The 26,074-nt window shown below is 46.3% G+C and overlaps 1 protein-coding gene across 1 annotated transcript; it reads right to left on the reverse strand.

Annotated features, from left to right (window-relative positions):
- Positions 1–5,689: 5,689 nt before the first annotated feature.
- LOC142829319 (NACHT, LRR and PYD domains-containing protein 3-like) lies at positions 5,690–24,913 on the reverse strand. The gene is made up of 7 exons (XM_075928799.1): positions 24,895–24,913; positions 23,883–24,023; positions 20,788–22,522; positions 15,659–15,748; positions 9,663–9,833; positions 9,166–9,336; positions 5,690–5,981 (listed from the first exon to the last, which is right to left on the reverse strand). Exons 1-7 carry the CDS (start codon positions 24,911–24,913, stop codon positions 5,690–5,692), a joined length of 2,619 nt encoding a protein of 872 aa, XP_075784914.1.
- Positions 24,914–26,074: the final 1,161 nt, after the last annotated feature.

Genomic DNA, 26,074 nt, shown 5'->3' on the forward strand with positions numbered 1-26,074 from the left:
TTAGGACTTAGAGCATGGAGCTGCTGTCTCAAGCTTGCCAAGGGCTGTGCTTAAAGGGACCCGACCCCCACCCCGGACAGACAGTTCTCAGGGTTCCCAGCTTGCTTGTCTACCTCAATGAGGGACAGCAAAGCAGTCCTGACTTGGAGTGCCCTGAGTGCCCACACTCGGCACATCATAGCACTCGGCCATCAGCCCGGCTGCACTTGCCACAGGCTGCCATCTGGGGGGGTGTCTTTCGGGGGGCTGCAGGAGATCTTCCACCCCGAGGAGCCCACAGAGCCACCCCAGTCCTTCCCATCAGGGGCTCGTACCCCATTCCTCCCTTACCTCCTTCCACTTACCCCTCCCTAGCCCCCCTTCCTGATGTAAAAAATAAAGGACACGTCTGTTCAAAAATAGAAACTCTCTTTATTTAAGAAAACGGGGAGGGGGGATTAAACTCTGGGGAGACTGGGAAAAGGAGGTGGGAGAGGAGATGAAAGAGGGTGGGAGAGGAGAGGAGGAAACCTAGGAGCAGGGAGCTGGAAGGGGGAAACCAGGGGAAGAAGGAGGAGGGGAAGTATAAAACGATGGTACACCATATCTTCAGTACAGTGTACAGACATGGTCTCATCATCTCAAAAAAGATGTTTTGGCCTTTGAAAACACCAAATGAAATGAATGGGTTTCAGGCTTCAAACTAATAAAAGAAAGTTCTTCTTCACAAAGTAAATAGTCAACCTGTGGAACTCCTTGCCACAGGAGGCTATTGAAGGCTAGAACTATAACAGAGTTTAAAGAGAAGTTAGATAAAGTCATGGAGGTTAGGTCCATGGAGTGATATTAGCCAGGGGGTAGGAATGGTGTCCCTGGCCTCTGATTGTGGAAGGCTGGAGATGGATGGCACGAGACAAATGGCTTGGTCATTGTCTTCGGTCCATCCCCTCCGGGGTAGCTGGTGTTGGCTGCTGTCGGCAGACAGGCTACTGGGCTAGATGGATCTTTGGTCTGACCCAGTATGGCCGTTCTTATGTTCTAAGCTCAGGGCTCAGGGTCGGGGGGTCTCACTGGACCACCTTGATTTTCATGCAAACCTGCTCCTGGGTTCGCTTGTGGCCTTTGGTGGCCAGGTTGGCAGCTATCCTGCCCTAAACGGCCACTTTCCTGTGTCTAGTGCGGAGGTCGTGGACGTTGGAGGCCTCCCCCCAAACTTGGATGAGGTCCACGATCTCCGCACTAGACCAGGTGGGCGCCCACCTCTTGTAGCCCAGGGCAGGCTCCTGGGAGCCGCTAGCCGGGTCCCAGGAAGAGGCAGAGGTCTGGGTGGCAGCGGGTGGCTGGTTCATGCTGTGCCAGGTGCAGGGTCTGCTGGCTGGGTGCTGGCAGGCTTGCACCTGGCACGGGTACCGTAGCCAGACCATACCCCTTTAAGGGCTCTGGAGCCGGGAGGGGGGCAAACGAGTTTCCCTGGTTTGGTCCAGAGTGGCCACCAGGGCAAGCTGGGAAGGGCTAGCCTCCAACTAGTTCGAATTAAGTGGCTACACAGCCCTTAATTCGAACTTCTTAATTCGAACTAGGCGTTAGTCCTCGTAGAATGAGGTTTACCTAGTTCGAATTAAGCGCTACGGTAGTTCGAATTAAATTCGATCTAGTGGTTTGCATGTGTAGCGCCTATTTTATTTACTCTTCAGATCTGCAATGAGGAACTTGTTCTTGGCCTCCAGTGCCTGGTAAAGCTGCTCCTTGCAATTGAAGTCCCAGCTCGGCATGAACTCGTACAGCTTCCGCATCTTCTCTGGATTAGTTTTCTCAGCTCGGATGCTCTGGTATTGCTCTTCATCCAGCACAGTGCCATGCAGCATGTCTATGACACTGTCCACCATGCAGACTCGCTGGATCAGTTCTGCTCGGTGCCGGTTCACAAAATGTTCCTCTGTGGAGGACACAACAAAAGAGAATGAACTGACAGAATCTAGAGCTGCTTGTTTCTAAGTATCTTTGAAGCTCTGACCACTGTTCAATTCCTGTCCTCAAAATCTCCTGCTGTGAATCACAGAAGTTTCCCTATCACCATCTCCAGGTTCCGGTGTTCTCATCTTATCTATTCAGTGTAGATTGTGTAACATTTCATTGGCTACTTAATTTAATTCTTAAATAAAACCCACTAGAGTTACAAAAATTAACAAATACAATTATATTTAAAAAATTACAGTGAAAGCTTTTCAATATATGGTCTCAAATAACCTTAACTCTGCCTTCAGTGGGAATCCCAGCCTACTCTTTCACTATCTTGGCAGGTAATCACTGGGTTGATTATTTGTTTCATGCGTACATGTCTTGGATACTAAGCCAGCTGTGTTGTCATTTTTCCTCCTGACAGTAAGTCGTCTGATATCAGAACCTGGGCATATCAGCGTTGTGCATAAAACATGCTATCTATGGGTATGTCTACACTACCACCCTAGTTTGAACTAGGGTGGTTAATGTAGGCATTCGAACTTGCAAATGAAGCCCAGGATTTGAATTTCCCAGGCTTCATTTGCATGTTGCCAGGCGCCGCCATTTTTAAATGTCCGCTAGTTTGGACTCCGTGCCCGCAGCTACATGCGGCACGAACTACGTAGTTCGGAATAGGCTTCCCATTCCGAAGAGGTTTTTAAGAACAGGTTGGACAAACACCTGTCAAAGATGATCTAGAATTACATGGTCCTGCCTCAGCTCAGACAGCTGGACTTGAGGACTTCCCAAGGCTCCTTCCAGACCTATGTTTCTGTACTTCTAACAGCATGGGTATACATTCTTTTAGTCATTTTAATGAGCTTTCTCCTTTTCCATAAGAATAAACATGCTTGCTAAGAAAGATCTGTGAGGTAACTTAACTGTCGGCAATTATGCTGTTTACTATCTGCAAAGAGAAAAGTGAAGGCCATCTTAGACAAGGTGGGTTTGCCAGGGAATTCACATTATAGTCAGGGAACTATGCAGCCTGGTAAACACTCTTTTTAGGAGACACACACATGCTCACACAAAACCCTGCATAAACACAAATAGTCTGTGTGGTGTTTTCATTACTTTTGCCAAGCATCTCTTAATAATTCAGTTAGGACAGTGTTTCCCAATTTTATTTGGCCATGGAACCCTTTTAAACTTGAAAGAATATAATAAGTCTTTTATACAGAGCTGAAAAAATAGACCACAAATAAATAAGAATAATAATAAGCAACTGGTTAGACAGCTGAAGCTTCGACTTTGTCCAATGTGGTGCTAGTATATTTGTATTCAGTCACCCACATGATCCACGCTACCTGAGAGTGAGTACGGGGATTTACGGTGGTATATAACAGGCAATCACACTACTGACTGATTGCGCACGCAGCGCTGAGTAGTGACATCATCGTCCCCACCCTCTGGCTAAACTGGCATTACACAAGGACACTTATCATGGCAAACACAAATGAAAATTGTTTTCAATAAAATTCATAAATGCTTAAATATTAATTATTTTGGAATTTTCTCGCTGAACCCTTATTTTCACTTTGTGGAATCCTGGGGTTCCATAGAACACCATTGGGGAAACACTGAGTTATGGGAATAAAGTACCCTCTGCCCACATCTCAAAAATAAAGACCTACATTATTCATTGTTTGTTTGCTGGTAAGAGCAAAAGCCCCAGTCAGCAGTCAAGGCCCCATACTAGTCACAAAAAAGACTAGTATCACAAAAAGACTCTTCCTGTCTTATGATCTCACAGCCTAAAACAAATCAATGGCCACTGACTGGTGCTCTGGCTGCAGCCCAAATGTGGATTGTGGCACAGTCCTGGGTGGTCCACAGGCAGAGTCAGGGATTGAAGAGGCATGGGGGCAAAGGCACCATTTCAGGAGAATGGGGCGGCAGCAGTAGAAACTACACAGATGTTGTGAACTACTTCTCTGCCTTCTCCCTTCAGCAGCCAAGAGTGAGAGGAAGGAACAGAAGCCCTGTACTTTCCCCTTGCTCCCTGGTAGGGGAATGGGAAGAAAAGCAAGTAGCATCCTGGTATGCATGGCTGCTGCCCCCCTGTTCTCCCAAAATGGTGCCCTTGTATGGGGCAAGTCAGCAGATTGGTGGCTGGCAATGACCCTCACCCAGGGCTGGAGGAGCCCAGGATACTGGGAAGCAGTGGGTGGAGAGCAAGGGGAAGGGACCAGCCCCGAGAAGCAGCAGTTCTCAGGGTGGCTGGAGGAGACTGTGGGCTTGACTGGCTTTATGGGTGAGCGATTGCCTAGAGCACAGCGATCACAGCAGCAGTGGCGCTTTTGGCTCCCCAGGTTACAAAGCAACTGATGGGGTCTAAGGTGAGGAGTGGCAGATGGGGGCTGTCTTGCCTGGTCTGGCTGCTGGGGCTTCAGGAGGTGCAGGGCTGAGGAGCTGCAGTGAGGCTCCCTGTTCCCTCAACTGCTGCCGCTGCTACCTTAAACTCAGCATGCCTGCAGGAGCTGCATGTGGCTGCACATCCTGGCTCCCCTCCAGGACATGCTGCCTCCCTCAGCCCGACTGTGAATAGGAGCCATGAAACCCAGAGCCCAACATAGCAGACATCCCCTGCCCCGCTCATCTCTCACCTGTTCCACTCCGGATAGGAGTAGGGAAGCTGCCTCTGCCTGAGCTGAGATCTGGGCTCCCATGAGATCCTCTGCTCTGACTTCCCCCGCAGAATGGATCCACGATGTGTTTCTGTGCCCACTTACCTAGGGGAAAGGCAATGTTTAGAGGCAGGGTTAAGGTGAGGGTTTGGGCACAGCAGGAACAGGAGAGGGAAGAAGAAATGAGAACTCCACTAGAGAGCTAGCTCTGTCCCAACCTGTGTACAGTGGCCCTGCAAACTACGGTCTGCCCCCATGGGGCTGTTGAAACTGTCCATCAACCTCTTCTGTGGGGCGAAGGTGGGGGTTGCTGGGTGGAAGAGCTCAGCCAGATAGCACTGGAGCAGTGACACTCATTTCACAGACAAAAAAGTTTGACCTCATAGGTATAAAGAAAAGGCTACTTTTAAAATTCAATAAATAAGACAAATACATCACACATGGGGCCAGGTGTTTGATCCCCCAGTTTTATAAAGGAAATGAATCCCCCTTTAAATCCTCTTACACCAACAAATTCCTTTAAGGGAGTTGTCATGGCTCCTTCCCCACTCTGGCATGATAAATGCAGAAGTGGGGGCCAGCAAGTGTACCCCAAAGCCTTATCTACCAGGCTTTGGTATAAAAATTCCCCCAAAATCTTAAAAAACAAGATCTTGGGAATAAAACTTCCGCTGCCACCACCCAAATGTTGATAAAGAAATCAGGGAAAAGATCATTTGGCAAATCTTACCCCTAAAATAAAAATCAAGGCATACAATTAACCACTGCCAGGTAAATAAAAAGAAAAGAAAGAACTTTTATTATTACAACAATATTCTTGTTGCAAACATAATGACTAGATAGGGAGGTAACAAAATATACTCATGGGCTACGTCTACACTGGCCCCTTTTTCGGAAGGGGCATGTTAATTTCAGAAGCCGTAATAGGGAAATCTGCGGGGGATTTAAATATCCCCCGCGGCATTTAAATAAAAATGTCCGCCGCTTTTTTCCGGCTTTTAAAAAAGCCGGAAAAGAGCATCTACACTGGCCCCGGAAAAAAAGCCGGAGGATCTTATTCCTACTTTAGATATTTCAGACACCTAAATATCTACTGGCCAATGAAGGCAGTATGTAGCAATGCTTAATAACAGCACAAGTCCAATGCCTCCACAGTGCGTCACAAATATGTTCTGCATCATGTCTGCACTTTGAGCTGTTAGTCTGCAGATGGATGCACGACACTGAGACAGAAGACATGCCATCCTCCTTGTCTTTGTACCTGTATTCTGAGCGCTGGGTTCTGTATCATACACAATCGACAAGCCAGGTTTTATTTTTTGCACAGTATCCAACTCCGTGGCTGTTGTGTCATCGATGTGGCTTTCAGACAAGCTGTGAAAACAAAATGAACCATGATAATAACCGATCAATCTAGTGCCAAGTTTGTAAATATTTAGCAATGACTTTGTGGAAATGTAGCCTAAGACAGCATTGCAATTTTAAAAGCACAGATGACAGGAAAGTCAATGTTATAATGAGAAAGTTGCCCTAAGAAAAGATAGTTTCGGAAAGAATAAAAATGTAGAATTATGGTTCCTCAATAACACTAATCCTGTCGTTCCCTGCTCCCAACTCCTGCCATCCTATGCCCTCCAGGTGAGGCAAATATGTGTCTAAAAGCATCAGAAAGTAACGTGTTAAATCTCAGACAACTTGGCAGTTCAACAAGGAATCTTTCAAACCCCACATTACCGTGGAGCTTTGACTGCAGACAAATCCCATCCTACCTATGTCATGTAGCTAAATGTACTTAACCGACCAGCAAGGGAAGAGGAGATGTACAATGCGGGGAGCTGATCACTGTGGAGAGTGAATGGTCAAACAGAGCACAGAACAAATGGACAGCATAGGGTGTGGTCAAAGGTACGGCTGCCCCTTTTGAATTTTCAGAGCCCTCGCAGGACGCCCGTGTTCCCAGACAGGTGCTGTTCTCGTCACAAGAGACAGGGAACTAATGCAGAAAGTGCAAGTTCATGTCACCACTAGTTATTAGACAAGATGCATTGGAGCACCAAGGACAGAAGTACTAGGCAGCTGTAACAGCCTAGCAGCTGACACAACCTCAGCCACAACATTCCACCTTTTGGCGAACTGCTACAAGAAAAATCAGGTAGAATACAAGAGGTACCCCAGGTGTTCTGAAGACTTCCCTGTTGGGTACTCAATCAGATACTCAATCAAACAATCAACAGAACTGAGTATATGCAATTGAGGGTGGGATGCTGTAAGAGAGTCCACAGATGGAGTAGGTGGCTTTCCTAGACCTCCGTGACTTCTGCAGTGGCAGGGCTGCAGTCAGTAGCTGTCAGCTCCAGGGCCTGCTGGAGCTGCAACTCAGGGCTGAAGCGGTAAATTGGGTCAGCATCCTCAGATATGGCAGAGAGCCATACATGCGCTCTGTATTCATTTAGCAATGATTGATTGGTTTGGCATTGGGAAGGAAACAGCCCTGCTACTGTGCACAGTGCTCATTTGAGAGATGGAAGACAGAAAAATCCAACTGCATCTTTTGTTATTTGGAGACGAGTTTACAAATCTAGATACATAGGTTTTTTAGAAGTTTTGTAAAGGGTTCACTCGTAAAATGTTGACCAAAATTCTACCAATAGGCTGGGAACATTTCAATTAGACCTGGCTGGAAAAAGGTTCCCTCCCTCCATCACCTCATCCTCCAAATGTTCACTTTTTAAGTTGGAAGAATCCCTGTAAAATATTTTGGTTTTCAGCTGAAAGGTTTTGAGATTTGAGCATTCTATTATCTGAAGATTGAGAATTGGAGAGTGAAGAAGAAATTTCATGTGACCCTTTTCATTGATTTCTAAACTCAATTTTCTGCCAAATGGGCTTTTCATTCAGGTCTAAATTTAAACCAACTTTGATGCTGACTTTTACTTGTTAAGCTGGAAACTTGCCCCCTGGGCACAGATGCTTGACTAAAATTAAAAACGAATAAGAAAACAACTTTCACAGCGATCAAGCAATGCTTGTCACTGCAATGTAAAAAAATATCATTTCCACCTTTCAGGAAATTCCACTATTTTGATTTTGTTTAGACTCTAAATTGAAGAGGTTGAAATATTGAAACTTCTCACAAACAAAATATTTAAAGAATGATCTGAGGATGTTTAAAAGTTTTGGCCCTACTTCTTCCATCTAAATGAAACATACCAGCATTGCAGCCTCAAAACATTCTGTGTCGGCTCAGGCTGACATTGCTGAATGTGTCTGCCATAGCTACTGGGGTGTCTCTTGGGATCCTTCCTCCCTAACTTTGCTCCACTGATGTGGGTGCCATAGCCTGGCTCTGCCAGGATGCACCCCAGTCTCTTCCAGTATATACCGCCCAAGATGGACCTGCACTGCAGAGTTCAGTAACAGGAAGAGGACCTAGTGTGGGGACCCAAACTATCATTTCTATGGGGCACTATGGCATTTGATTTTCCTATGCCCCATTAAAAGTTGAAAAACAATTGAAAGAGCTTAAGAAAAATCGACACTTCCCCATACACAATTTAAATTTTAAAGAAACCATAATTTTCTATTGAAAATTTATATCAGTGAGAAATTCCAGACCAGCTCCACAAACTGCTGGACAAACAGTTGGGGAAACATGGTCCCTCCCCTGAAAATCTTTCATTTCATGAGAAACACACACACGGGAGACAATGTTCCATGTGCAGAATAAATTTTGCAATGTGCACACAGGAACATGCAGATGTGCACCACCAATAGAAACCCATGCTGCTGGCTGTGAGTGGCTGTGGGTGCTCTGCTACTCAGCAGGCCTGCACCTAAATCTCTCCTGGGCAGTTGCCTAAGTGCAGAGAACAGTGACAAGGGACAATTCTCCCTCCTTATGCAGCCCCTACACAGTGCTGCTCCTGCATACAGGGCGGTCACAGCGGCTTAGCTGATGGGGAAAAGGGAAATCCCTCAGCGCTAGCATTGTTCCAGTCACAGCCTGCTTTGTGCGAGTCCCAGTTTAGGAGTTGGGGAGGAGGCAGGGTGTCTAAAATTACACTATTTCGGGTCCTTACCTGCCTGGAGTCAGAATTGTGCAAAGGAGGCTTAAAGGTGCTTTAGTGCCCTCCCCCGGGTTGCCCTTGTCTGTGCAGTGCCTCCTAGACCAGTGGTTTTCATACTATGGGTCGCAAACTAATACTGGGCTGTGGAATGTCGAGCGTTGGATCTCGTTGCTTCGGTGGGATCAGGTGACCAGCAGGTGTGCTAAAACAGCTGCCTATCTGTCCTGGCACCACAGACTGCGCTTCACCCCAGAAGCAGCCAGCAGCAGTCCCTGTGCCTAGATGAAGGCAGGTGGCTGAAGACCACACAGGGCTCCATGCACTGCTCCGTACTCCCATTGGCTAGAACCGGCTGCTGGCTGCTTTTGGGGTGCAGCATGGTCTGCAGTGCCAGGACAGGTAGGAAGCTGCCTTAGCAACCTCGCTGTGTCTGGAAGCCTGGCACACACTGCGACGGATTCCTTGGATACAGAAAAGCAGCAGTCACTTACTCCAGCTTCTCTAACTTGCACTTTGGGTGTCTGAGTCCTTCACACAGAAGCTTCACTCCTGAATCAGTCAGGTTATTACCGCTCAGGTTCAGCTCTCGCAGGGACTGGTTGGAGCTGAGCAGAGAGGAGAGATCTCCACAGCAAGCATCAGTGAGACGGCAATCCCAAACCCTGCAGAGACGGAGACAGGCAGAGAGAACAGAAAGCAGAGTAACTAACGGTCCCGATTTTATAGGGACAGTCCCACAGAAAATGGATTTTCATGTGGTTATTATGAATTTATGTACAACCATGAGACCAAGTGTACAAAACCCACATTTACCTGCCGAAATGTCTCCACTTACAATTTAGTAGCTGTATGTCCATTTGCTCCTGCAAATGCAGGTGATTTCATAAATGAAAATAGGACTTCAAAATATTGCCAGTGCAAAATCAGAGAGCACCTCTGAAAGACTGGTTTAACAAGGGAAGTCTGAAGGAACCCAGCAATGACTTACACTAGTTTCCGCAGTTTACATCTGGGATGTTTCAGTCCTTCACACAGAAGTTTGATTCCTGAATCTCCCAGTTTATTCCCACTCAGGTCCAGCTCTGTCAGGGACTGATTTGTCCTGAGGGCAGCAGAGAGATCCTCACAACAACCAGCTCTGAGACTGCACTGCCACAACCTGCAAAGGGAACAGAGAGAAGAATACCAGTCTCCTTCCAGAAAGGTGTCAGTATTCACTTCACTTCCTTCTTTCTGATAACGTGGGAGTTTCAGTGTCTATAAAGTCTGTGTGCCCACCCAAAGCATTTTAATTATTACAGTTAATTACATGATGAATTTCTGACTCTCATTTGATTTGTACACATGGCAAGAAAATGTTCAGAATATTTCAGATAACAACCCACAAAAAAACCAAAATTGGATAATCATCTGATAACGTGACATTTACATTCTGTGCATGTCCTCTCACCTACAATGCCGTTATTGGCTGCTCTGGACATTGAATGTCCAGTTTGGCATGGCTTGTGAAGAGTTCTCCCTTTTGACCTTGCACAGGATAGAAGGGTGTGAAGAAGTGTAGAAAGTCAGAGGGATAGGTGACACTAACCCTGTAAGTCGAGCTAAATTATCCTATTTCAATAATGAAGCTGAAGTTGACATAACATAGGTCGACTTACAGCAGTGTCTGTACCATGCTATGTCGACGGGAGACACTCTTCTGCTAACTGACCTTATGCCTGTTGAAGAGATAGTGGAGTACAGATTTCTATGGGAGAGTGCTCTGCCATCAACTTAGTTTGACTTTGCCAGACCTGCTAAACAGACACTGCTACATTGATCACAGCAGTGCCAATTTAGCCAGAAGTATAGATTAGCTCAAAATCTCCTTGGGAAAGGCAGTTTCAAGTTATTGAACCTTGGCCATGTCTGAGACACCACATCAACATTGGCTGCCTGTCGCAGGGAGCCATAGCCTGTATCGCCCAAAGGCTGGTATAGGGGGCTCTGTCTGTGAGGCAGAGCACTTCCCATATAGGGGCATGTAAATTAATGATCTCCCCCTGCTCGCTCCACCCATTGCAGTAAAAGATCAGCCAATGGGCTGACTCGTGGTCAGGCCTGCTACTCCACCCACTGCGGCAAAAACCAACCTATGGGGTGATAAGACCACAGGCAATAAAACAGGCAGGCAACCCCTCTCTCACTGGGGAATCACATCGAGTGAACGCCTGGCCTGATCACCCAGTCGCCTTGCGCCCCCCCGCTCTCATGTCTCATTGAGCGTATCTCGAGTGGATTGACCCGAGTGGAGACAGTTGGTAAGCATGTGGCTGGTACGCGTGTTCCTGCTGTCTCCAGAACCGGTATAACACCTCTTCCCCACGATTATCCCTATCTTAATTGATTTTTCAGTTTCCCTTATTGTTTATCAAGCAACAGTAGTTCAAGAGTTATTGTGTTAGTTTTAAATTATAGTTGTTAAGGGTTTTAACTGTTCTTTGTGTAATATAGTGTAAATAGTTAGATTTATGGACAATATCAATGTGAGTTCGACTGTTTCTAACCCCTGGGCAGTTATTGGGAATTATTATGATTTAGAAAAGCCAAAGGGTACGTCTACACTACAGCTCTAGTTCGAACTAACTTAGTTCGAATTAGTTAATTCGAACTAAGCTAATTCGAACTAACGCGTCTAGAACTAAAAACTAGTTCGAATTAGCATTTTGCTAATTCGAACTAGCAAGTCCACATTGAGTGGACTCTGAACAGGGCTTAAGGATGGCCGGAAGCAGTGCCGGCAGGGCATAAGAGGAGGACTTAGAGCATGGAGATGCTGTCTCAGGCTAGCCGAGGGCTGCACTTAAAGGTTCCTGACCCCCACCCCGGACACACAGTTCTAAGGGGTGCCCCGCTTGCAAAGAAGTTCTGGCTTGGAGTGCCCGGAGTACCCACACTGGGCACATCACACCACTCGGCCATCAGCCCGGCTGCACTTGTCGCAGGCTGCCATCTGGGGAGAGGGAGCAATTGGGGGGCTGCAGGAGAGCTTCCACCCCCAGAAGCCCGCAGAGCCAGCCCAGTCCTCCCCATCGGGGGCTCGTACCCCATTCCTCCCTCACCTCCTTCCACTTACCCTTCCCTAGCCCCCCTTCTTATTGATGTACAAAATAAAGATAACGTTTCTTCCAACATTGACTCTGTCTTTATTGAACAAAACTGGGGGAGACTGGGAAAAGGAGGTGGGAGAGGGGAAGAGAAAGGCTGGGAGAAGGGAGGGCAACTAACATGATCAGGGGTTGGGAACAGGTCCCAGATGAAGAAAGGCTACAGAGACTGGGACTGTTCAGCTTAGAAAAGAGGAGACGGAGGGGGGACAGGATAGAGGTCTCTAAAAGCAGGGGTTGGGTGGAGACAGTGCATTCAGAAAAGTTCTTCCTGAGTTCCCATAAAGAAGGACTAGAGGACACCAAAGGAAAGGAATGGGTAGCAGGCTTGAAACTAGTAAGAGAAAGTTGTTCTTCTTCCCAAAGCAAATAGTTAACCTGCGGAACTCCTTGCTGCAGGAGGCTGTGAAGGCTACAACTAGAACAGACTTTAAAGGGAAGTGAGATCAAGTCATGGAGGTTGGGTCCATGGAGTAGTCTTAGCCAGGGGGTAGGAGTGGTGTCCCTGCCCAAAGTTTGTGGAAGGCTGGAGAGGGATGGCACGAGACAAATGGCTTGGTCACTGTCTTCGGTCCATCCTCTCCAGGGTCCCTAGGGTTGGCCGCTGTCGGCAGACAGGCTACTGGGCTAGATGGACCTTTGGTCTGACCCAGGACGGCCATTGTAAGCTCAGGGCTCAGGGTCGGGGGGTCTCAGTGGACCCCCTTGATTTTCATGCACACCTGCTCCTGGGTGGCCAGGCTGGCAGCTCTCCTGCCCTAGACGGCCACTTTCCTGTGCCTAGTGCAGAGATCGTGGACGAGGTCCACGATGTCCGCACTAGCCCAGGAAGGTGCCCGCCTCTTGCGGTCCAGGGCAAGCTCCCGGGAGCCGCCAGCCTGGTCCCGGGAAGAGGGGGTGGGCTGGGGGACATCGGGTGGGTGGCTCTGTGCCGTGCCAGGTGCAGGGTCTGCTGGCTGGGTGCTGGCAGGCTTGCACCTGGCACGGGCACCGTAGCCAGCCCGTGCCCCTTTAAGGGGTCCGGGGCCGGGAGGGGGGCATAGAGTTTCCCTGGTGTTGGCCAGAGTGGCCACCAGGGAAACCTGGGGAGGGCTAGCCTCCCACTAGTTCGAATTAAGGGGCTACACACCCCTTAATTCGAACTAGCTAGTTCGAACTAGGCTTAATCCTCGTAAAATGAGGTTTTCCTAGTTCGAACTAAGCGCTCCGCTAGTTCGATTCAAATTCGAACTAGCGGAGCGCTAGTGTAGCGGCTATTAAAGTTAGTTCGAACTAACATGCGAACTAACATACATAAAGGTATGTCTAACTTTGTAGTGTAGACATACCCTAAGGGAATTGTTTTATACTGTTTAGTGATTTGTTTGTTTTTCATTCTGATGATTGTCTGGCGACCACGCATGTGACTAAGTTTACAGTCATTAGGTGCCAGAGTCCTCATCAAAATAAAATCAGTTTTATTTTTGTAACCCCAAGTCGTGGTCTCATTCTTTCCGGCATCCCTTTGAACCCCATGTATTGCGGGGAGAGACAGGACACAAGAAAAGGGATGGAAAATATGGAAAACAGATGCTTTAATGCTTAGCTTGGTACCCTGCATAGAATTAACTAGGAGCATCAGGTATTTCAACCTGTAATTCAATTCTAAACATCTGTCTAGATTTATAATGTTACACTGTGCACTACACAGCAGAGACTACAGACAGAGAAGATGCATATTACACTGTACAGTGACCACGGGTAACACGCTGAATTCTTCTCTGAAAGCTTCACTAGATGTCTGGTTCTCAAACTTTTTGGGCTCTGGAGCCCTTTACATGTGTAAAAATGTATGCGGAGCCCCAGCGGTCCACTGATTGTATGTGTTGTACCTATCGATGTTTCCAGTTTCTCAAACTCATGGAGCCCCTGAAGAGTCTTGCAGAGCCCTAGGAGTTCCGGGGAGCACAGTTTGAGAAACACTGCACTAGACTAATGGAATACTCTACCAGTTCCCATGCAGGTTTCTTGCCTACACCCATGATACCTGATTCACTCTCTTATTTTTAAACAAAAGCAAGTTCAACTGATTTTTTAAAAATTGACAAACACAAAGCCATTGCCTTTTGGCAATGAATGAAGTTTAAAGGATTCAAAAAAATTATCACCATGTTTCTTTTAGGAGTTTTTTCCAGTCCGATGGCCAGTCCTGCCACCACTGGAGTGGGTGTGGGTTGTGCACTTGTCCTCTGCTGGCGTGCACTGCTGTGTGATGTTTTAAACAGGGTTGGAGATCCGTAGCTTGCCTGGATCCAGCCTCTGAGGCTCAGGATTCCAGCTCCCTGCTGCCCCTAGTAGGTGAGGGAAATAGTTCTCTGCTTCTCAGTTGGAGGCCACATAAGTGAGGAGGGTTTTTTTTCTTCTTCTTCTCACTCGTGCATGGCCCTACCTGATTTCTCTGTGGGTCAGCAACCCCCCAACCCAAATAGGGTTCCCCACTCTGAAAGGCTGGGGCTCCTCCTGACTCTCCTCAGTTCCTTCTAACCAGAAAGACTCAATACACAGGGATAGGATGGTGGTATGTGGAATGGATACATGCAACACATCTCAAAGAATAACAGATATGGAACAGGTTAGTAACGGTTTCTATGAAAGAAAGTGGAAATCTGATGCGGGACGCACATGTACTGTCAATCAAAGAACCAGCGCTCGGTGATGGAGCCTACTTCCCGAATACCTGTTCCAGCCCCGAACCTCATCCTGCACCCAGCCTTCTGCCCCTGACGTGAGCCTTCAAGCACCCAAACTCCTTCCCATAGCTTGCACCTTGAAACCCATCCTGGACTCCAGTCCCCTGCCCTGGGTCAAGCCTGGAGCACTTCCCACACTGCAAACCTTTTGGCACAGACCAGAGCCTTAACCCCAACACCCTACCCGAGCCTGGGGAAAGTGAGTCAGAATGGGGGAAGGCAGGAGATGGAGTGAGCAGGGTAAGGCCTTGGAGAAGGGGTGGAGGAGGGACAGAGCCTCAGAGAAGGGGCAGGGAGGAAGCGGGGCAAGGGTATCTGGGTTTGAGGTAGATCCTATATTGCACTTAAATTGAAAAAGTGATCTTGTGGTTAAAAAGTCACCTTTTGGAGACCATTGATCTAGTCTGACCTCCTGCATGTGTCAGGCCACTACATAGCACTAGGCTACACCCATGTTAAACCTAAAGAATTTAAAAACAATGAGCCATCCTGTGGCTTTCAGTTGATGAAGTGGGTTTTACCCACAAAAGCTCATGATATATTTGTTAGTCTCTAAGGTGCCACAGGACTGCTTGTCGTTTTTAAAGTTACAGACTAACACAGCTACCCCTCTGAGACTAAAGACTTTAGTTAGCCACAGATATTCAGTCCTTAGGAAATAAAATGGTTGTGCCCCACAGGCAGAGAACAAGAGAGACTGTGATGACACTGATGGCTAGTTGTAGAAGGGAAGAGCATTAACAGAACAATGAGCAGGAGTCCCCCAAGAATTGATCTGAGAATGAACCAATGGTACATTTTTAATGTGCTTCCATATTTGGGGAGAAATCTCTGCAACACAGAAGTCTGTGCCTTGGGTAAGGAGGATTCCTACATCTCGTGCTTCATCCTAACACCTGGACACTTACTAGGTGGGGGCAGAGAAGAGGGTTTGCCATCCAGTTAGTCAAGTAATTTCATGGAGTTTGATTCTTCATCCCCAAATGATTTGCAGATCAGGGGTAGATTTCAAACAGAATTCAGGGTAATGCCAGGAAATGGGCAGAAATGCAGAGCGCTCCTGGCATAGCAGCAAGGGCAAAAGGGCTGTCAGAGAGGGGTTTGCTTACGATATTGTCTTCACTTTACAGTTGGGATCCTTCAGTCCTTGTAGCAATGAGTATGCAGTTGACATTCTCGAATCTTTCATCAGTGGGTTCCTAGAAGAAAATGCAAGCTTTAAATATCATTTCCACCAGGCAGATTCTCTATCCCCTTTCCTGAAGATGGCAGGGCAGGCTTTATTTCACAGCAGACATTTGTTGTAATCAAAGAGAAGCATCTAAAGACACCACGATCCCTTATTCTGATGCCATGTTAGCTATTCATTCCTAACAGCAGTGTAATCCACACTAACCCCATGTAGTGTTTGTCCCTCTTCAAGGGGCTGGGCCATGGGGGAGCTGCTGCTTTCAGTGAAAATCTGCTTCACCTTTTCAGTTTGGGAGAAAGAATAAATCCCAGTGAATGGAAAAGAGGTGTCTAAATCAACTTTGCTTCGAAAGAACATTTAGATGATTTCAACATCTGGCACACGGTTACACTGCTTCCACTCAGAGAAAGTTTTCTGTCAGGTCATCCTAATTAGAATTAATAAAAAGTGTGAATTTGAACCACCTTAAATCTCTGTGTAGATGTTGTTATTCATAATTAAAATGGCCCCTGAAATGAATAAACTAAAGCCAATTTAATTCTGCATAACACTGTCCATACAGGGATTTAATATAGTTTAACTAATCCACTTCCAATCTATGCCTTTAGTTAATTCAGATTAAATTTCTTGGATGTCCTCATGTAGACAAGCCTTGAAAAGCCAAGGATAGCAGGTTTAGAGAGCTGCAAGCTGTTATTTGGCCAAGTAGAACTTCTGTAGATTGTACAATAAAAATAATAAAAGGTAGCTGAAGTAGTCTTGAATTATATGGGTTTTCAAAAGGCATTCGACTGTGTTGATAGGGAATCATGGTAGCAGAGAAAATCATTCAAGTTATTATAAATTTGTGTCAGAATTCTCCATGCATGATATGGACAAACCAAGAGTCAGCAGACTGGTTTAAATGCTATTGCCGGGGTCAGGCAAGGTTGCACTGTACCTTATCTTGCTTGGAGATGCTAGTGACTGTGACGTAGTGGCAATTGTGATCATTGTTTGCTTTGTTATATGTGATTCCTACTGTCCTGTACTGTTCTATTGTAACTCTCTCTCTCTCTGTGCCTCAGTTTCCCTGGGCAATGTATGGGAATCCAGCTAGGGATAGGAATGTTGGGTGTGGCTCTCACTGAGGGGAAGGCTGCCTCATCTTGGCATGTGCCAACAAGAGCTCAGGCTGCCCTGTGATCTGAGCCTGGGTGAGAGAAGCAATGAAGTGACAGGTTGCCTGGGAGTCTGAACAAAGGAGGGGGCAGAGCTGCCTCTAGGCTGGGGCCAGTGGCTGGGGGTGCGAGTTAGTTTTTTGGCTGACTTAGGGAGAGGGGGTCTAGCTGGATGTAGGGCCAGATAGGACCCCAGAGCCCTGGTCCTGGGCTCCCCTTCCCCAAGATGGATTGTATTGACTGATCCTGGTTCCTGTAACAACAAGTCTGGGCTACGCTGTGTCCCTGTCAACAATTAATCAATTAAAGGCAGAAGTTATCAAAATTAATTTATGTACCAATAATTTTTGAGAGATGAAGCCTTGAAAAACTTAATAAATTCACTTATCTGGGCAACCTCATTCCTTTGATCAGTGACTGTGTTTCTTGTAAAGCCCAGGATAGGTGAGGCAAGTGCTGTATTTCAAACACTAACTACAATATGGAAGTCCAATACAATTTGCATAATTATCAGAACTGGAATCCATGACTATGGAAGTCCATTAAATGCACATAAAAGAGTTCACTGTACTCTATGAAAACACCTGCAAAGTAAAAAGGGTCAACAGAATAGGGAACAGGTCCCAGAATGGGCACAATTATCTACAACATCACAAGTGACAGTAGCACCAGCTGAAAAAAAGGACAGAACTTTCTATGAAAAAATTCACTTTTTGAGACAATTGTCTGCCCCAAATCAGGATGAGACAGCAAAACATCTGCAACATGTCTGACTCCCACAGCTACGTGGGAGGTGGATATGCACTGCAGGTCCTCTGCCTTCTAGGGAGTGGCAGAAGAACCCCACACACTGCAAGGCAGCCCTCTGGGAAAGCTTTCATTAATTGTCTGAACAGAAAATGAAACTGACAAGAGCCTTCTAGGCAGCCAGCCATTTCTATTTTCTCAAAATAAAATCTCATTTTTTGGCAAAACTAAAATCCTCATGGCAAAATTCAGTTTTGCACACAGAACATTTTTAATCCAGGAAAAAAAAACCCAAACTTTTCATCCAGACCTGGTTACCAGGACCCAGAGGGCAGGACACACATTCCCATATGCTATACTGATCCTTGTCTGCTGCTTTCTCCTCTTGGGTCTATCAGCAGCTGGGGTAAGTTAGAGCACAATAGGTTAGACCTTGGATCCTCAGATCTCAGAGCATCCCTGGAAGGGACCCTACAGTTATGCAACAGTGGTAGCAGCTGGTGCATTGCTCATTGCTGCCCTTGATTTAGGATCTGGTTCCAGACAGGAGGAGACTATCCCCAAAATGCCCCTTTTACATTATCCCATAACTGAGATGAGAACGGGGGGTGGTCAGGAAACCTCTGGCGGTTGGGTCCTTCACACATTACTACCCAGTAGAGAAGGAACTAAGGATAGTGCCCAGAAGTGCCCATACACAGATAGAGCAACCTCTCTCCTCTCTGGAGGGACAATGCAGTAGCACTGCTTCCACTGGCAGCTAGGTGGTGCTGTATTGTACCATGCTGACTGCTGGCTGGAGAACATCTGTGACATGACCAGTCATTGGGCAGCACAGGAAACTGCCTGGCTTGGACTGCAGCCGTAGGGAGCTGTGAAGGCTGATGGAGAGGGAATACGGGGCGGTTGCTGAAGGGCTTCAGGCAGCTGGCTGAGCCCCAGTGCAGACTGCAGGAGCAGCAGGAGCTGAGCTACACTCAGCTTTCTTTTGAGAGTCCTCTGAATTCTTTATTGCTAATCCTGCTGGAAAAGACTGGGGCATAGCTTATGGGCACTGGGTGAAGGCCCAGCTGGGGAAGGAAAGCCAAAGCCCAGCCCCTTCTTCCTCAAGCCACACCCCTTCCGCTGTGACCATGTCCCTTCAAGAATTCTCCCCCCCCCCCCCCCCCCCACACACACACACTTTCTGGCCATCTAATCCCACTCGACCATGCGGCACAGCCTCAGCCTTTCCGGGCTGCTGCATGATGTGACCCCAGCCCCTCCCAGGCAGCTGGGCAGTGTAGGCAGTTTGGGGAAGGCAATTCCTTCCCTTGCCTACATTAGCTGCTGCCCATGGCATAGCTGATCTGGCCTCTAAGTCACAGCTCAGCTGAGATCTGCTCACTAGGGACAGTCGTTGCCAGGCAGGCACTGCAGGAATCTCAAGAGCCCAGTTCCCTAGCTAAGGGTCAGAGATCAGGTGACCAAGCAAAGATTTGCACTGCAGCAGACCAATGTCTGTGTGGCTCCCCAGACAACCTCCTGGAGCAACCCAGGGGCTAAATAGGGGGCGTCACCAATCAGAGGGCCACCAGGTACCTCACTCCGGGTCTCTTGGCCAGTACTTCCTGCAGCGCCATCTCTGCACAGTGCTTCCTGCAGTGTCTCTGCATGGCTGCCTGTGGCACTGTGGGAATATCAGCTGTCCCCGGCTTTGCAGACTCAGGTTCTTTTCCTTACACCCTTTGCCTGTGGTGCTGGGGAAGTCTAACACATTTGCTCATTCAAGGAAGTGGTAGGACAGCACAGGTCATTCACACAGAGGTCTCTGGAGCTCGATGTAAACACACACAACATGCCTGTTGATAGGGTGAGATGCAAGGAGCAAGGGCCACACTTGTGATATGGGAGTGTATTTTGGAAGGCAGTGACTCTGAAAAGGACTTAAAGTTAAGATGGAGAACCAGATGTTCATGATTTCCTAGTGCAATTCTATGGCTGAAAGGGCTAATGGGACCCTCCGGTTAATAAACAGGAGTGTATTGAGTAGGAGCAGGGAGGTAACATTTCTCCTCTATGCACAACTGGTGAAACTAAAATGTTTCCTCCAGTTCTGGTGTCCAACTTTTCCAATGCTGACTGGTACTTAGCTAGGCAATCACCCCCCGCCCATAGCAGTTAACTTCCTTATACTTCTGTCTGACCCCAGCTAGTTCCTTAGGAAGCTAATGGGCTCCAGCTGTTCCTTCCGATTAACCCTCACTTTCCTGTTCCTGCTAACCCTGGTATCATGAGCGCTTCTGACCCAGCTGCCTAGACCGGACCAGGCCCAGCAGGAGAGTGGAATCCCATCTTACTGAGAAAGACCCAGACAAATCTGCAAATAGCTTATTATGAACCTCTGAAAAGGGGGCATTATAATGGTGGCATGATGAGATGCCATTCTAAGGATTTACTGATTTGTATTAAACTAGAAGATTTACCCTCCATTGCTTGCGTCCTTAGCTCAGTTCATTTTAGTGGTTTTTTAAAATTTAAATCCTTGCTGTGGGGTGGGGCTGAGGATGAGGGGTTTACTATGCAAGCTTCCCTGGGGGCAAAAGACTATTCCAGCCCACTCACACTGCAGCAGCTTGGGACCAAGTGAGAAGCCCTTCTCCACGGCCACTTCTCCAGTGAGTACAGCTGGGGGAGGCGTGTATGTTCCCTGGTTGGGGCAGATCCAGGTTCTTCTGCCCCTTGCACTCCTCCCACCCCAGTCACAGTGAGGAATGCAGCAAACTGTGCACTTTCCCCTTGCTCCCTGAGAAAGAGGAACAGCCAGAGATGTCTCTGTATGGATCAGGGATGGAGCTTCAGGTCCTCTCCCTAAAGGGCCCCTGGGGAGTGGGAGGCTCAGGGCGGGAGCAGTCCTAGATGGTGAGGGGATGTCCCCAACCAGCCCCTTTCACCTGCCTGGTGCCCATTTTGCTGGCACAAGCAAAAACCCTGACCTTGCTGTAAGTTATGATAAGAAGAAGCTGCATATTAAATTTGGTGGCCCTAGCTCTTATCATATAGGAGTAGTCTTGAATAAACAGACGCATGCACAGAGAGACAGACTCACACAGTCAGACAAACTCTCTCAAATATATAATAGATACACTATGATACTTACAGAGGAAATAACCTTTTCCATCCTTCTTCTTGTTCTCCAATCCCAAGAGTACAATTACATAGGTAGAGCGCCTGCTTCCTATGACAGCTCTTTACACAGAATGAAAGAGCAATTTCTTCCATTGTTGTGAGTTTGAGGTGTTCCAGCCTAATTTCTTGGAAATTATCCATTGCACTTCTCGCAATGTCTTCTTCCTGACTCTCATACAAACAGTGAAACAACTCAAGCTGGTCATATAGTTCCTTACAGCTCATAAAGGACAGAGAGGAGATTTTTTTAGCTTCTTCTTCAAACCACTTCAATAAATCCTCTCTTATTCCAGAAGATGTTTTACAATGTAATATTTTCTCCATGTCATTTAGTCTTTCTTTATTTGAGAGACCAAACAAGAAACGCACTGTTAGCATCAAATAATTATTTGTAGATATTCCATAATTTTTTAGCAAGCTTTTCACATCTTTCTTAGGATACATAGATTTTTTCATTCTCTCTTCATCTTCCTCTAGCACATAGAACAAAGCTGCAAAAAACTCTTGGAAACTCAAGTGAATAAAGCTGTAGACATTTTCATAGTCTGTATCTTTCTGAAAAATGTTGTTATTCAGAAAGAGAGACTGAATGTTAGACAAGGACAAATTGTGTTTCTTCAGATCATCTTCTTCAAACAGTATTTTTCGTTCTAAAATTCCATCTGCAGCCAATGAGCAAAGCGCCCAGAGGTTAGTTTTAGACTGTTCTATTGTGTCAGTTAAATGATCAGTTAGCAGGGTTGAGAGAAAGAGCAAATATACTGATGTGGTTGTTTTTGAAGTTTGTGTGAGATCTTCCTTTTTTTCCATTTGTTGTTTCAGAACCGTGCAGATGATCCAACACACAATGGGGACAAAGCACATGGTGAAGAGCATTTCATTTTCTTTGACAAAGTTAAAGGCTTGTGTTGCTTTCTTTTCATCACAAAAGAATTTATGAAAATATTCTTTCCTCTCATCTGCAGAAAATCCCATGATCTCTGCAAAACGTGGAAGTCCCAGTTTCTTCTTTAGTTTTTCCAGAGCTGTTGGTCTCGTAGTGATCAGCAAAAAAGATTTTTGAAGAACCTTCTTTCTCAACAAACTGCACAAGGTGATTTCCACTGGCCTCTTCTCAAATGGGTCAGTGCACAGGCTAACGTCATCAATATCTAGCAAGGAATTTAATTCATCAAAACCATCTATTATAAACAGGAGTTTTTCTGGCTTCTCAAAGATTTCTTTAATTGGTCCTTCTCTATCAGGACAATTGTTCAAAACCAAATATGCAACACTTTGATTTTCGGCGCCACTTTGATTTTTAAGAATATGTTTTATTTCTCTGCAATTTATATAAAAAACATAATCAAACTTTTTCCAGTAGAGTTTTCCAGCTGCCCAGTCCAACATGATCTTTCTCGCTGTCATTGTTTTCCCAATCCCAGCAGCTCCCTGCAGCACAACAATTCTTGTGCTTTGTTGATTTCCATCAGGATCAAATAAAAGACTAATCTGAGTGGTACCGGTTTGTTGAGCCATCAGTTCTGCGTGTCTCCTTCCTCTGGTGATGATTTCATGCTCTTTCTCCTCCTGCCCCCGATGTTCCTTCACAATAAGCAGCTTTGTGTATCTTTTGTCTAGAATCACATTTTCACCCAGGCGAGCATTTCTGTCTTTCATTACTTGGTATTCTTCTTGTATATGTTCTCTATACTTCCTCTGGTAAGCTAATTCAATGACAATGGCATGAAGCATTAGGCATACTATGTACATTCGTTCAAACAAACGTCATGTGAATTGCCACTCATTAGTTAGATCCAGAAATTGGACCAAAGAACATTTTGGTTGCATTCTACTCTCTCTGTTCTGTCCTCGGCCCCCTCCCCTGCTCTTCCATTTCACCCAGTAGCACCACCATCACGTGACTTGACATTTTACTAGGATTTTACATGTTAAAAATAGTCTTTTGTCTTTTACAGTTTAATTACTTTGTTCATTGATCATCTCTCTCCTTGGTTCTCATTCATCAGTGCACTTAAGCACAGATTTAAGTACCATTACAATGAATGAGATTTGAGATATACTTAAAGTTAAGAATTTCTTTTAGTTTCTATCTTACTTCTCTATTTTCCTCCCTTTCCTCACAGTACCTTTTTACTATTTCTGATTGCTTCTCTTCTTGCTTCTTGGTTATATTTTCTCTTCCCTCTTGTTCATCAGCTCTTTTAATCCCTTTCTGTTTTTCCTACCTCTGGATACTCTTCTTTGCTTCCCCCTTCACTCCTATTTCTTGCTTCTGCCTCTCCACATGCTGCAGGATAGGACTGGACACCAGTATTCAGTCAAGGCTCATCTCTAATCATGAGTAGTGCAGTATGGGAAGTGCCACTGATTTAGTGGACAGCTGACTTGCTTATGAAGGCTTGCTCTCCTCTATGGGCTAAGGTCCCTAACTTGACTACATCTTCCCTGCTGCACCATGGTTTTCTCTCTTGTTGTGCCACAAGGTGCATTGTGGGTGATGTAGTCCAGAAAGAAGAAAGGGCCCACGAGGCAAAAATAGGTCATGGGGAATATGAACTATGAATCCCATCCAGAATTCTAGCAGCACTTTGGAATGTTATATTAAAAGTGTTAAAATATCCTTCAAAATTATTTAAACCATGGGCACCATTAAACCAGTCTACAGGCCATGTGCTAATCATATAAAACAAACAAAAAGTGTGTTCTAGCCTGAGTAGAAGCACACAGAACAACCAAAAGGCATCACATGATTCAGTAATATTCACATGTGAAGCATTTCTACAAATAGTCATCACACAATTCCTAACACAGAGTAAATTTATGCAATAAGTGCACAGGAAATGGCTTCTTCATAGCAAGCACCCCTGCATGTGTCTATGTGAAATTCATACCTCTATAAGATTTTAGCCATAACATTTTAGTATATTTGTTCTTTCTTCACAGGTCAATAGGGCAGTCCTCTATTTGTGTTTATTGTTTTTCTCTGAGTTCCCCTCATTTGATATGCAGCTTTTTGGCATAACTGGGCTCAAAGTGGACACAGTATTCTAAGTGCAGACTTACCAGAGCCTTTCAGAGATGGATTATCAGCTCGCAGCTTTTTAGCATGATGTGTCTCTGCGTATGGTCCCTGATCCCATTGTTTGCCATTCCCTCTTGTTTCTTCTTTAACTTGTGCTGTTTTCTTCTTTTCCTTTGACAAAACTAACAAGGGAGATTAACTGCAACAAAAAATGCTATAGACCAGGGGGAAACAATCAGATCATGTAATCTGACATCCCGTATGTAGCAAATGAACAACACCTTCCAGCACCTGCACATGAAACACAACAATCAAAATGAGACCCAAGTATTACAGCCCACAGGAAATTAGACTATTATGTGCCACAGGTGGGACCGAGATGCCCTCCTGTGGCACATAATAGTCTAATCTCATGTGTGTGAGACACCAACAGTGTCAGAGGAGTAAAATACATCCAGATAATCCTGGCAAGCCACCTGCCCCTGCCCCCACACACTGCAGAGGGAGATGGAAAAACCCAAGTCAGAGCCAGTCTGTCCTGCAGTTTTACATGGACTAGGGATGTAATAGTGTAGTTGATTAACTGATTAACCGATAAGCAAAAGCTTATTCGTTAATACTAGAGACTACGTGTATTCCTATCCCCCACCCTTCCCACCAGGAAATTTTTTAGAAGCCTGGCCAGCATCACACCTCAGTCCCAGCTTGCACTAAGGATGTTAAGGACTACTTGACTGTCTGATAAGCAAAAGCTTATCGGATAGTCGAGGTGACTAGTTGCTTCCCTCCCACTTCCTGCCTATATCAGATAGAGGCAGCAAAGCGGGGGGTAGGGAAGGAGACAGGACAGGGAATACTTCCAAACTTCAAAGTGGCAGTGCTGCACAGCTGAGCTGGGGATCAGCTGTGTGGCTGCCTCTTTGAAACCCCAAGGTGATGTTTCAAACGGGCAGCTGCTGCACAGCTAATCCGCGGCTCAGCTGTGTGGCACTACCCCTTTAAAACGCCGACTTGCTGTGGTGCCTGGGGTCAGCTGGGGACTGCCCAGCTAACCCTGGGTTCCACGTGACATTTCCCCAGAACTCGGGGTCAGATGGGGCATTTCTGTGGAATCCAGGATCAGATGGGAACTCCCCAGCTGACCCCAGGCTCCAGTGCACTACCCCTCTGAAATGCCAAGAGGGTATTTCAATGAGGCAGCCACCACTCAGCTGATCCCTGACTCAGCTGTGCAGTACTGCCTCTTTAAAATGCTGCCTTGGTGGTTCAAAGGGTCAGTACCACACAGCTGAGCCCAGGATCAGCTGTGTGGTGGCTACCCCTTTGAAACGCGGCTTTGGCATTTCAAAGGGGGCAGCACAGCAGAGCCCGGGGTCAGCTGGGGACTCCTCAGCTGATCCTGGGCACCACATGAAACCCATGTTTCCCCAGCTGATTCCAGGTTCCACTGAAATGCTGTGCAGAATCGGGGTCATTTGGCATGCAGCGTAGCATGGAGCCCAGAGTCAGCAGGGGACCCCAGACTCCATGGCTTTCATATGCCTAAGAGCCCCCAGTGGGGACTCTTGTACTTTTCAAAGCTGGCACCTGCATGCAGCCCGGAGTGAGCAGGGCTTCCTGCTGGCCCTGGGCTGCACGTGGAGTTCCGTATTCCTCCTTTGAAATGTACAAGAGCTCCCAGCGGGGCTGCTGTACATTTCAATGGAGGAATGTGGAAGTGCCTATCGACTAGTCAAATAGTCGATGGAAATTCCATCGACTACTCAACTAGTCAATTAACCACAATTGAACATTCTTAGGTCTGAAACCTACCCCCGGTGCAGCTCTTCATTTGAAGAGTATTAGGAGTATTAGGAGCAGGATGGGCAACTTAAGAATTTGCTTAAGTGCTTTTCTAAACAAGGATAACGTGGAGCATTCTTTTTTCCCCTTCTGATCATTTCTGTGGGACGAAAGGTGAGGCAGCTGGGTGGAGCAGCTCAGCCAGATAGCACTGGATCAGTGACACTCATTTCACAGAAAAGAAAGTCTTGACTTCATAGGTGTAAAGAAAAGTCTACTTTTAAAATTCAATAAAGAAAAATATAGAATTGAGTACATGATGCAGCAACAAAAATACATCACACATGGGGCCAGGTGTTTGATACCCCAGCTTTATAAAGGCAAACAATCCCCCTTTAAATCCTCTTAAACCAACAAATTCCTTTCAGGGAATCAGAAATCGCCTCAAGAT

This window comes from Pelodiscus sinensis, chromosome 4, assembly GCF_049634645.1.
Source record: "Pelodiscus sinensis isolate JC-2024 chromosome 4, ASM4963464v1, whole genome shotgun sequence".
Taxonomy (NCBI): Eukaryota; Metazoa; Chordata; order Testudines; family Trionychidae; genus Pelodiscus; species Pelodiscus sinensis.

What these genes read in the sequence shown, in the direction of transcription:
- LOC142829319 (XM_075928799.1), bottom strand. An exon ending in TGTAAAGTGAAGACAATATC is followed by an intron (nt 9,834 to 15,658) that starts GTAAGCAAACCC and finishes TTCCCTTTGCAG; the next exon opens with GTTGTGGCAGTGCAGTCTCA. An exon ending in TGTAAACTGCGGAAACTAGT is followed by an intron (nt 9,337 to 9,662) that starts GTAAGTCATTGC and finishes CCGTCTCTGCAG; the next exon opens with GGTTTGGGATTGCCGTCTCA.